This window comes from Arachis stenosperma, chromosome 4 (genome assembly GCF_014773155.1).
Source record: "Arachis stenosperma cultivar V10309 chromosome 4, arast.V10309.gnm1.PFL2, whole genome shotgun sequence".
In the NCBI taxonomy this organism is placed as follows: Eukaryota; Viridiplantae; Streptophyta; class Magnoliopsida; order Fabales; family Fabaceae; genus Arachis; species Arachis stenosperma.
The window spans coordinates 71,843,388-71,855,809 of record NC_080380.1 but is presented as its reverse complement, the minus strand read 5'-3'; the positions used below and the strand labels follow the sequence as shown (position 1 = coordinate 71,855,809).

The 12,422-nt window shown below is 33.8% G+C and overlaps 1 protein-coding gene across 1 annotated transcript; it reads right to left on the bottom strand.

The window, feature by feature from the left end:
- Window positions 1-6,732: 6,732 nt before the first annotated feature.
- LOC130976506 (protein SULFUR DEFICIENCY-INDUCED 1-like) lies at window positions 6,733-11,996 on the bottom strand. The gene is made up of 4 exons (XM_057901385.1): window positions 11,746-11,996; window positions 9,743-9,955; window positions 8,577-8,732; window positions 6,733-7,513 (listed from the first exon to the last, which is right to left on the bottom strand). The coding sequence occupies exons 1-4, from the start codon at window positions 11,857-11,859 to the stop codon at window positions 7,109-7,111; spliced, it is 888 nt and encodes a 295-aa protein (XP_057757368.1). The 5' UTR covers window positions 11,860-11,996; the 3' UTR covers window positions 6,733-7,108.
- Window positions 11,997-12,422: the final 426 nt, after the last annotated feature.

Below are 12,422 nucleotides of genomic sequence, written 5' to 3'. Positions count from 1 at the left end.
GACTGTAATGGCCCGAAGAAAGGATTGGGCAAAGAGCTTGGATGATGCTCTGTGGGCATACAGAACAGCATTCAAGACTCCTATAGGCACCTCTCCATACCAATTGGTGTATGGGAAGGCCTGCCATTTGCCTGTGGAACTGGAATATAAAGCCTACTGGGCAACCAGATTCCTAAACATGGATGCATAGTTAGCTGGTGAAAAAGACTGCTACAGCTGAATGAGCTAGAGGAGTTCAGACTCAATGCCTTTGAAAATGCAAAATTTATAAGGAAAAGGCAAAGAAATGGCATGACAGGAAATTGTCAACCAGAGTCTTTGAGCCAGGACAAAAAGTTCTGCTCTTCAACTCTAGGCTCAAACTGTTTCCAGGAAAACTCAAATCCCGTTGGGGGGGTCTATATGTGATTACAGGAGTGTCACCATATGGATATGTTGAGCTTCAGGATATTGATTCTGATAAGAAGTTCATTGTTAATGGACAGAGAATCAAACATTATCTTGAAGGAAACTTTGAGCAGGAGTGCTCAAAACTGAGACTAGAGTGATTCTCAGTGAAAGTCCAGCTAAAGACAGTAAAGAAGCGCTCACTGGGAGGCAACCCAGTCATTAGTAGGTTGTATGATTTATTCTTACAGAGGCAAATATCAAAAAATGAAGGAATTCACAGAGTTACAGAAGGATTCAGCTCAAAAAGCAGAGAAAATGAGCTTACTGGCGAAAAAACGCCAGTAAGGTGCATTTTGGGCGTTAAACGCCAGAATGGGTACCATTCTGGGCGTTTAACGCCAGTAATGGTACCATTTTGGGCGTTAAACGCCAGAATGGGTACCATTCTGGGCGTTTAACGCCAGGTGTGCAGCATCACTGGGCGTTCAGAAAAACGCCCAGTGAGGAAGGTTTTCTGGCGTTTAACGCCAGCCAGGGTACCTGGCTGGGCGTTAAACGCCCAAAAAGGGTGCCAAGTGGGCGTTAAACGCCAGAATGGGTGCCATTCTGGGCGTTTAACGCCAGAAAGGTGGGGGGACCACATTTTTGTTTTCAACTCAAATTTTTTCAAACTTTCCTCTTTTTACCCATAATCTTCTACAAAAATGCACTTCACCCTTTCATCATTCACTTTCAAATCTTCACAAATCAAAACCATTCTTCAAATCTATTTCAAAATAATCTCAAATCTTCTTCAAAAACTCACCCTTTTCTCAAATTTTTTCAAATCTTTTCAAATTTCCTTTCAAATCTCTCTTTTGTTTTCGAAATTCTCCTCCCCCCACTCTATAAATGAACGTTCCTCACCCCTCCTTCCTCACACCATTCGAATTTCCTCTCTCTCTCTCTCTCTTCTTTCTTTTCTTTTTGCTTGAGGACAAGCAAAACCTCTAAGTTTGGTGTGCTTTTCCGTGATCACTAAGCTAAGATCTATCAAGATCATGGCTCCCAAGGGAAAACAAACCAACTCAAGAGGAAAGAAAGAGACTAATCCAAAGAATCTTTGGAATGAAGAGAAGTTCTTAACCAAAGAACATGAAGACCATTATCACAAAATAATGGGTCTGAGGTCAGTGATCCCGGAAGTTAAATTTGATCTGAAAGAAGATGAATATCCGGAGATCCAAGAGCAAATTCGAAACAGAGGTTGGGAAGTTCTGACCAATCCTGAGACAAAGGTTGGAAGGAACATGGTTCAGGAATTCTACTCAAATCTGTGGCTAACAGATAAGCAAAGAATGACTGGAACCGCTTACCATACCCACAGAACCATGGTCAGAGGGAAAGTTATGTACTTCCATCTGGACAAAATAAGAGAAATCTTCAAACTACCTCAACTACAAGATGATCCTGATTCCTTCAATAGGAGGATGGTGAGAGTAGATAAAGGTTTGGATCAAGTTCTAGAGGACATCTGCCTCCCTGGGACTAAGTGGATAACCAATTCAAAGGGTGTCCCAAACCAACTCAAGAGGGGAGACCTCAAGCCAATTGCAAGAGGTTGGCTAGACTTTATTGGGCGTTCCATATTGCCCACTAGCAACCGTTCTGAGGTCACCATCAAGAGAGCAGTGATGATTCACTGCATTATGCTTGGAAAAGAAGTGGAGGTTCATCATGTGATTGCTTGTGAGATCTACACCATTGCAAATAAGAATTCCACTGAGGCCAAACTGGCTTACCCAAGCTTGATTTCCTTGCTCTGTAAAGAGGCTGGGGTGAAGATGGGAGTAGATGAGTTCATACCCATTGAACACCCAATCACCAAGAAGTCAATGGAAGGACAAGTGCAAGACAACTCCATCAAGAGGAGGGCGCAGGAATTCCTCCCTGAATTCCCAAGAATTGACTACTGGTCCAGCCTAGAAGCATCTATTAACAAGCTGCAAGAGACTATGGAGCAACTGAAGGAAGAACAGCAGAATCAGAATTGCATGCTCTGCAAATTGCTGAAGGAACAAGAGAAGCAGGGGCGTGAACTCCAAGAGTTGAAACGCCAAAAGCTCTCCTCTCAAGCTGAGGGAGCATCCACTTCTCAAAATCAAGGTTGTTGAGTCCTAACTCTGTGAAAACCTCTATCATTAGGAGCCTCTGTTTTTCGTTTTTTTTATTTTCCTTTATTTTGTTTTTATTTTTCGTTTTTCTAGTCTCATTCTATATCTATTTTTGAGTCTTGTTTTTAATTCATAATTAATAAATTAAAGTTATGCCTTAAAGTTATGAATGTCCTATGAATCCATCACCTCTCTTAAAAGAAAAATGCTTTAATCACAAAAGAACAAGAAGTACAGGGTTTCAAAATTTATCTCTGAAACCAGTTGAATTAGTTTGATGTGGTGACAATACTTTTTGTTTTCTGAATGAATGCTTGAATAGTGCATATGTCTCTTGAATTTGTTGTTTTTAAGAATGTTAAATTTGTTGGCTCTTGAAAGAATGAGGAGAAAGAGAACTGTTATTGAGGATCTGAAAAATCATCAAATTGATTCTTGAAGCAAGAAAAAGCAGTGAATACAAAAAAAAAAAATTTCGAAAAAAAAAAAAAGAGAAAAGAAAAAGAAAAAGAAAAGAAATGGAGTTGTGATCCAAGGCAACAAGAGTGTGCTTAAGAACCCTGGACACCTCTAATTGGGGACTTTAGCAAAGCTGAGTCACAATCTGAAAAGGTTCACCCAATTATGTGTCTGTGGCATGTGTGTATCCGGTGGTAATACTGGAAGACAGAGTGCTTTGGGCCACAGCCAAGACTCATATAGTAGCTATGTTCAAGAATCATCATACTTAACTAGGAGAATCAATAACATTATCTGAGTTCTGAGTTCTCATAGATGCCAATCATTCTGAACTTCAAAGGATAGAGTGAGATGCCAAAACTGTTCGGAGGCAAAAAGCTACTAGTCCCGCTCATCTAATTGGAACTATGTTTCTTTGATATTTTGGAATCTATAGTATATTCTCTTCTTTTTATCCTATTTTGATTTTCAGTTGCTTGGGGACAAGCAACAATTTAAGTTTGGTGTTGTGATGAGCGGATAATTTGTACACTTTTTGGCATTATTTTTAGTATGTTTTTAGTATCTTTTAGTTAGTTTTTAGTATATTTTTATTAGTTTTTAATTAAAATTCACTTTTCTGGACTTTACTATGAGTTTGTGTGTTTTTCTGTGATTTCAGGTATTTTCTGACTGAAATTGAAGGTTCTGAGCAAAAATCTGATCCAGAGACTGAAAAGGACTGCAGATGCTGTTGGATTCTGACCTCCCTGCACTCGAAGCGGATTTTCTGGAGCTACAGAAGCCCAATTGGCGCGCTCTCAACGGCGTTGGAAAGTAGACATCCAGGGCTTTCCAGCAATATATAATAGTCCATACTTTGCCCAAGATTTGATGGCCCAAACCTGCGTAGCAAACCGGCCTCAGAAATTCCAGCGTTAAACGCCGGAACTGGCATAAACTTGGAGTTAAACGCCCAAACTGGCATGAGAACTGGCGTTTAACTCCAGAAAACGTCTCTACACATAAAAGCTTCAATGCTCAGCCCAAGCACACACCAAGTGGGCCCGGAAGTGGATTTTTCTGTCATTTACTCATTTCTGTAAACCTTAGGATACTAGTTTACTACTTATAGGACCTTTTGACTTTGTAATCAGGACGGAATGCGACCTTATGACATTGTACACCTTTTCTTCCACAGCATGAGTCTCTAAACCCCATGGTTGGGGGTGAGGAGCTCTGCTGTGTCTTGATGGATTAATGCAATTACTACTGTTTCTCATTCAATCATGCTTGCTTCCATTCTAAGATAATACTTGTTCTTAATCCGGATGAATGTGATGATCAGTGACAATCATCATCATTCTCAACTATGAACATGTGCCTGACAACCACCTCTGTTCTATCTTAGACTAAGTAGTTATCTCTTGGATTCTTTTATCGGAATCTTCGTGGTATAAGCTAGACTGATGGCGGCATTCAAGAGAATCCGGAAGGTCTAAACCTTGTCTGTGGTATTCTGAGTAGGATTCAATGACTGAATGACTGTGACGTGCTTCAATCTCCTGAAGGCGGGGCGTTAGTGACAGACGCCAAAAGAATCACTGGATTCTACTCCGGTCTGATTGAGAACCGACATATGGAATGTCGTGCCGTGACAGGGCATTAGGAATCGTTCCAATGAGAGGATGGGAGGTAGCCACTGACAACGGTGAAACCCTACACACAGCTTGCCATGGAAGGAGACTTGCGTGTTTGATGAAGAAGACAGTAGGAAAGCAGAGACTCAGAAGATGGAGCATCTCCAAACCTCAACCTATTCTCCATTACTGCAAAACAAGTAACCATTTCATGTTCTTTTGCTTTTCACAATCAATCCTGATAATTTCTGATATCCTGACTAGGATTTACAAGATAACCATAGCTTGATTCAAGCCGACAATCTCCGTGGGATCGACCCTTGCTCACGCAAGGTATTACTTGGACGACCCAGTGCACTTGCTGGTTAGTTGTGCGGGATTGCAAAAGTGTGATTGCAATTTCGTGCACCAGCGTTCCACTGGGAGCTTCACCAAACACCCCTGACCCACTCTCATTCAAGGCCAAACCAAAAAGCCCACTTCAAGTGTTAAATGATGGAAATAGAAAGTGTATAAATAAGAGCAAGTTTGATTTGAGAAGGACCTTTTTTTTAGCTCTCTTTTAATTTTCCTTTTAGAATTTTAGAATTGGGGGAATTGGGATCAGATCTATGTTTTCTTTGTTCATTTTCTTTCTTCTGCAACTTCTATTTTCTAATTTTTGTTTTTGAACTCAGATTGAAGAACTCCACTAAAATTCTTCATCTGAGAATCATCTTATACTTTTCCTTTTTATAGTTCTAAGAATCGGAAATTGGATCGGAATCTTCTGTTTGGTCAAGAGAGTAATTGAGATCTAGATTTGCTTTCTGTTCTTGTTACTCTTCTGCACTTGTCAATTTCTTTTTAGGATTTCATAATTGAGTTAAGCTCTCTTGCTGTTTTGATTCTTCTACAATTTTTCAATTCTATTTTGGTTCTTCTGCAATTTCTCTTCATCTCATAGTTTTCTGATTTACTTCAATTTACAATTCCAGCTTTGTTTTGAATCCCAGTACCCAAAATCCCTCTATTCTTCATGCAATTTAAGTTTCCTAGCAATTTAGATTCAGCAAGTTACATTTCTTGCACTTTAAGTTTTAGTCATTTACCTTTCTTGCAGTTTAAGTTTCAACTTGTTTACTTTCTTGCACTTTAAGTTTCTGCAATTTACTTCTTCTGCACTTTAAGATTCATCCCATTTTCATTCTCCCTTTTATTTTCTTGCAATTTTACTTCTGTTAATCAAGTTTCACTCAAATCATCAAATATTCGCTTAACTAAATTCATCACCTAACTAAAGTTGCTCAATCCATCAATCCCTGTGGGATCGAGCTCACTCTTGTGAATTATTACTACTTGATGCGAACCGGTACACTTGCCGGCGAGTTTGTGTGGAAACGTTTTTCCCTCATCATTGGACACCATCAAGCAAGCCTAGCTCTACTTTCCCAAAGCAAGTAACTGCCTCCAGGAATCTCGCCACTTCATCTAGAAGGGTGAACTCAATAAAACACCCAAGATAAAGGGAATGGTTATATATCAATAAAGATGGAACAACTCCAACAAAAGTGGTCAATGACTCTACTATAAATACACTGACACCCCTCAATTATAATTCACGTTTTAATCTACTAAAAATTTGCCTAAAAACCCTTGCTAACTTAAGTATTGGAGTCTCTTGCAGGTACCATCCCCACCTCCTCACGAGGAACTCGGACAGGCGACACCTCGGAATCAACAAGTCGAACGCTGCCATACAAAGTGATCTGAATCTCACGTTCAGTCCCAAATCACCGTTTCAGGTAACTCTCGAAACACCTACTTTGACTTCAAAATCCTTGCATTTGTTGATTCTCATTGGGAATCTGATTTAGATGATGTTTGCGCAACTACTAGTTTTTTGGTTTTCTTAGGATCCAATATTGTGGCTTGGTCTAACCAGAAGCAATAACTAGTTAGCCCAGAATCTTTTTTTTTTTTTTTTTTTTTTGAGTTTCATAAGTGCTCCAAATGTTCCAATATTGCTGTTTTTGTGTTTCATGACATTTGACCAAGCTGCTTTTTTATTCTCAAAATCGATATTCATGAATCATGATCACTCTTAATAAGCATAAAAAAAAATAAAAATAAAAAAGTAAAAGAGTATTATCATAGATGATTGTTTTTGCACCTGAAACAACGTAACAAAATGAATTTCATATCATACCATCAATCTTTTATGCACAAAGATGGTGCTTATTATTGGAACGCTTCATATCTATTATTCATCTAACAAGATACAAGCAAACCTTATTGGTTTCATGGCTTCCCTCATCATTTTAAGAAGACAAAAAAGGGTAGAGGAAGCACAAACTACGTACTAGATCAGAAAAGACAAATTAAAGCCCCTCTTTGCAGCAAACCTAAACTAAGAATAATAACAACCTATGACACTAATATAGTAATATATACAAACATGACACAAACAATAATAAAAGAAACATATAACCTAAGATTGAGAATTAACTAACATGCCAATTGATCTCTAAACGAAGAGATTTCCTCAAATATAGGAAGCCTCCTGGATCTGTTATTTGATCCCCATGCAGTGAGCAATTCATCTATCCCTTTGACAAAGTCATCATCAAGGCCCAAATTATCCAGATATTGTGATTGAGGGATATTTGAATTCAATTCCAAAAGCAACTCCTCTGCTCTTTTCTTGGACTTAGTTTCATCGGAGCCAGGAAGCTTTTCATGCAAGACATGTTCAAGAATGTAATAGGCTTCTTCATAACGGGATTGTCTCATGAGGCACACCACCAAGTTGCAAGCCTTGTTGGCGTCAGCATCTATCATTTGGGCTTTCTTGAATACAACCTCCGCCATCATGTAGTTCTCCTTTTGCATGTAGGCCCACCCCAAATTTCCCTAAAAATATATATAGAATAAAACACAGTTAGAAATTAGAATTTCCCTTTACTATTTTAGTTAAAACATAAATAAAAACATTTTTATATTCAGATAAATAAAACTTGTTCATGGATAGCTATTATTTATATTGTATGTTTTCTTCTATAACACCACTCATGCATGAGGTTCTTTTCAATCCAAACCATGAGGTTCTGTCCATCCATACCTTATATTGAAATTTAATTTACTTTTTTATTTAAAAAATATGGGGCCACAAGATTAAGCTTTATACTCTTTTATCATCAGAAATTTTGAAATTATATCATAATATTATTTTCTTCAAAAATTAAAATTATTAAATTAAGATACCTTAATAATTCAATTCATACCTGTCCAGCAAGAGAATAGTCGGACGTGAAGGATGAATAATGCACAAATCCAATCATACCTTCAACATTAATTTTCTATCCTATCATTATTGTAAGGTAGATTTTTCTGCCCACTCACTCAAAAATAAATAAAATGCAAAATTATTTCCCACAATGCACGCATCACCAATTTTAATGCATATTTTGCCTTTCTGTTTTTAATTTTCATTATTATGATGCCAATTTTTATATTATTAATTTCAAATTTCCAATCAAATCAAAATAAAAACAAAAAATTGTAAAAGAAAAAAGGTAAAATATGTTTTTTATTTTTAATATTTGTTAATTTTTTAATATATTTAACGTTTAATTTAATTTAATTTTATTCCTAATATTTTTAATTTATGTCAAAATTAATATTAGATGTTATCTCCATTTAAAATATTAATGAGAAAATTAAAAATATCTACGTGTAATTTTAACACAAATCGAAAATATTAAAAAAAATTGATCTATAAATTAAAAACGTTATGAACAAAATTAAATTAAATTAAACATTAAACATATTTTTTAAAAAAAAATCGTTAGGCCCAAAAAATATATTTTTTCGAAAATAAAAGTAAGCGAAAGTAAATTAAAGGTAGTAATGATGAAAAAGTGCGATAAAGGATAAATAAAAAGAGTTAATATGTATGATGTAATATGAAAAATACCAATAATCTTGCAGTTTCTTGCTTGATAGAAACTTGGAACTTTTTGCCATGAGAGCGAGCAGTCCTTGTGGTCCTTCCATTGAAAGCTTCACCTTGGTAGATTAGTCTTAGCTTTCGCTTCAGCAACTCAATTTGCTCGTCAATTCTTCCACATTTCTGTCTTTCACGAACACTCAATTAGATTATTCATGATTTGTTTATTAATTAACTAAATCTCTATTAAGATGTTACTTTGTAACAATATGAAATGACATATATGATTATCCCTTTTACTCTTCAGAATGATAAACAAATCATAATATTGAATATATTACGAATTAAATTTATTAATTAATTATGAAATCTATTAAGATGTCACTTTAAATAATACATATATTGTTCTTAAGCCATTGGACATACACATAAAAATTAGTGAATTTCATACAGTGATGAATTTAACAGGAGCCTTGGCCCCTCAGATATTCAAATAACCTAATATGTTTTTATGAGAATAATTTTTGTGGTTCATTATACTTGAAAGTTTCAATTTAGAAAATAAGAAATTCAAAATTCTATACTACTAATATTACTCTATTAATTTTATATTCTAATTATTTAATTATTTTTCATTCAATAACCTACAATAATATAAAGAAAATCTACATTTCTCTAGCTATTTTAACATACATATATTTTAATCCTTAGACTTCTTGAATGATATAATTTACTAGTATTGGTCTTTATTGCTATAACAAAAAACTACTGACCTCCATTCCTTTGTTACTAAATAAACTATCACTGTTAACAATAAAAATTTGATTATTAATAATTTTAATCTTAAAAAAGGTAAGTTAATTTGATACCCATCAAACTTACATTAATTCAACAAAATTATCCGAAATGAATATTTCATTGCATAGTAAAACTTGTCAAATATTTTTTTTTTTATAGTTTTGTGGAATTAACACAGTTGTTAATGGAATAATATCGAATTAGTTTATATTTTTATATTTAAAATTGTAAAGATATAAACCTTTTATCATTAGAACTAATAATTTATTTAATTTTTATGTTAAAACTAAGAAAAGAAAAGCTAGGTAGCTCAATTGAGGATAATAATTCTGTCAAACTTTATATGAAGTGGAACTAACATACACTTTTGAAAGCAAGTCTATGTATGTATATACCTTGTAGAGGTCAAGAAGTACATTATCAAGTGACTCTTGAGAATGTTTGGAACAAAGGCTTCTGAAAGATTTGATGGCTTCAATTGCTTCTTCGGATCTGTCTAATTGCTTCATCACAACAGCCATGTCCTTTAAGGCACTATCCACTTTATCTCCAGCATTTATCGCCTTCCAAAATAACACTATGGCTGCTTCTGGGTCCTTATCTACCAACTGATCAATGTACAATAATAACCATTAATTACTTCATTCATTCACTTATATCTCTATATACACTATACACACACGTGCGAGTAAATGCCTTCTCAAGTTGCTCACAATTTATTTAATTTTAAGGGCAAAGCCTTTTCCGCAATTTAAAATTTTTAAAAGGTCTCAATCATCCAAGTTTAATTAGGAATTTTTTAATTATAAAAAAATATTTTGTCTTTCGAATAAATAATTAAGAATCGAAAAGACATTTAATATATATATATATATATATCTGAAAAATGTGTACACAAATATATGCTATAATAATGTAATAATGTGTTATTATTTTGCGAAATTAATCGAGATATTATTGCATATGATTATCATTATAGAGTGATTATCGCATAACTAAATATTAATCTGTGGATGATATATACTTAGGAAAGGATTATCATAACATGTTAGAGTTGCATAGATATCTTCCTTTCTATTTTTTCCGGGCAGTGTCACTGTTATGCGTTTTTGGCAGTGTCGGTGATCCTCATTTGACTGTAAAGTTTGGCGACGTATAATGAAATTGAATCGGGTGCAGGTTGTTTAATTTAAGGGAAGAAAGAAAAAGATAAGGGTTAAAAAGGAAATTTACTGCATATCTTTTTACCTAAGGCATTATATTATAGGAAACATTTCAAGTGCATTGGAGAATACCGGTGCACCAGTTATTTTAATGGTTGATTTCAATTAATATATATTATATATATTTTTTATAATTGAGATCAACGGTTAAAATAACTGGTGTACTGGTACTTTGAAATGTTTCTTAATTCATGAGAGTCAAACAAACAAACATATATGACTTTAAATTTAAATGACGAAAAGCAGAAGATTATTAAATCTCTAAGCTGTGTACCAATTATTTCAAGTTTAATTTGCAAATTGGAAGGTAAAGGAATGGTTTAATATGAACGATATTATTGTGGATCTTATTCGCAACCTAGTTAGTGGAGACTTTTCAGCAAATGGAATGCAAGAACTGTTAGTTATATTATTCGTTTCTTAAATCATGTGTTTAATTATGTTCGTTATATATACTACTTGAGATATATAAGCATTTAGACACAAATTAAATTTAGATACAGAAAAGAATCATAGTTATTTTCGAAGAAATGGAATAGCGTTTTGTTTTTAACAAAACCAATATATAAGAGACGGAGATGAACACAAAAGTTTATATCCAAATAAGGTTCTTGTTAAAAGGAAAAAAAAATTTACATAGCATTACTTGCTTGCTTTAGCAATAAGGTGATATTATCATCATAGACATTGGTCACTTGATTTGTCGGCCTCACAACCATAGCAATAAGAGGTGGCACACATTTTAATGATTTGAGATATCATATCATAAAATCATTTTTTTTTATTTTAATAATCCAATTTATCAATCGAATTGAAATTCAAAAATGTAAAATAAATTTAAAAGAGAATTTAATTAACTTGTGTCACATTTTAAAAATAAAATAATAATTTTTTTAATATTTTTGATATATTTAATACATTAAAAATATAAAAAAAATTAATTTTTATAAAATATTTTTTATGGTATAGTTAACCTATATACTTAGGGCACCATTTAACAAAATCTTTTAAAAAATTATAAGAGCAGTGCATAGTTATCACTGAAAAAGGGTTTTATAATATGAAACTCGAAATACTTCTGCAAACAATAGTAATTTCATTTGTTCCATAAAATTATACATAATTTATTCAAGTGACTAATCAAAATTCAAATTGATCCCAAAAAAAAAAATTACCTGGGCATGCTTGGCTTTAACATAGAGAGTATCTCCATAAGGTACCTTATGAATAACATGATAAAGGTCATCTTTTTTTCCCTTTGAGCTTTTCTTGCAACCACTCCCTTCCATTTCTCTCTCACACACAAATCACACTCTTTTCTTTTTTCTCGTAATTTCAGACATGCACACCTTATGACTTACGAATTATGAATTTAGGATAAGAAAAGATTCATTGCAAGAGGGGTCTACTCTCAGGAAAGAGGGAGACTAAGGAGAGAGGAAAGCATATTTATATATAAATTATGGACAATGAATCTATCTATGATCAAAGAATATGTAACATGGATGAATCTGGATGGGAGTGCGTCTATGTTCCATTTTGGTGTGGGTTTTGGAAATAACAGCTAATCAAAGCTATCTCCTCAAATTGGGAAGCAACACTTGTCGCCATTTGATTAAACATGATATGATTCATTAGTCTTTGATTTTAGACAAAGAGATATCTATAACTTGTAATGCCTTATACGTCATATATGCTTTCAATATCAATTATTTGTCTTCTCTTAAACTATTATACACCTAAAATATGGATTTAGTTAATATGTATTTTAAGTATATATATTAATATATATTATTATTTAAATTTTTTTATAAAAATATATAATTTATTACAAAAATGTTTTCTGTTGATA

What these genes read in the sequence shown, in the direction of transcription:
- LOC130976506 (XM_057901385.1), bottom strand. Translation starts at nt 11,859, where the DNA reads ATGGAAGGGAGTGGTTGCAAGAAAAGCTCAAAGGGAAAAAAAGATGAC. An exon ending in TACTTCTTGACCTCTACAAG is followed by an intron (nt 8,733 to 9,742) that starts GTATATACATAC and finishes CGTGAAAGACAG; the next exon opens with AAATGTGGAAGAATTGACGA. An exon ending in AAGAAACTGCAAGATTATTG is followed by an intron (nt 7,514 to 8,576) that starts GTATTTTTCATA and finishes ATATATTTTTAG; the next exon opens with GGAAATTTGGGGTGGGCCTA.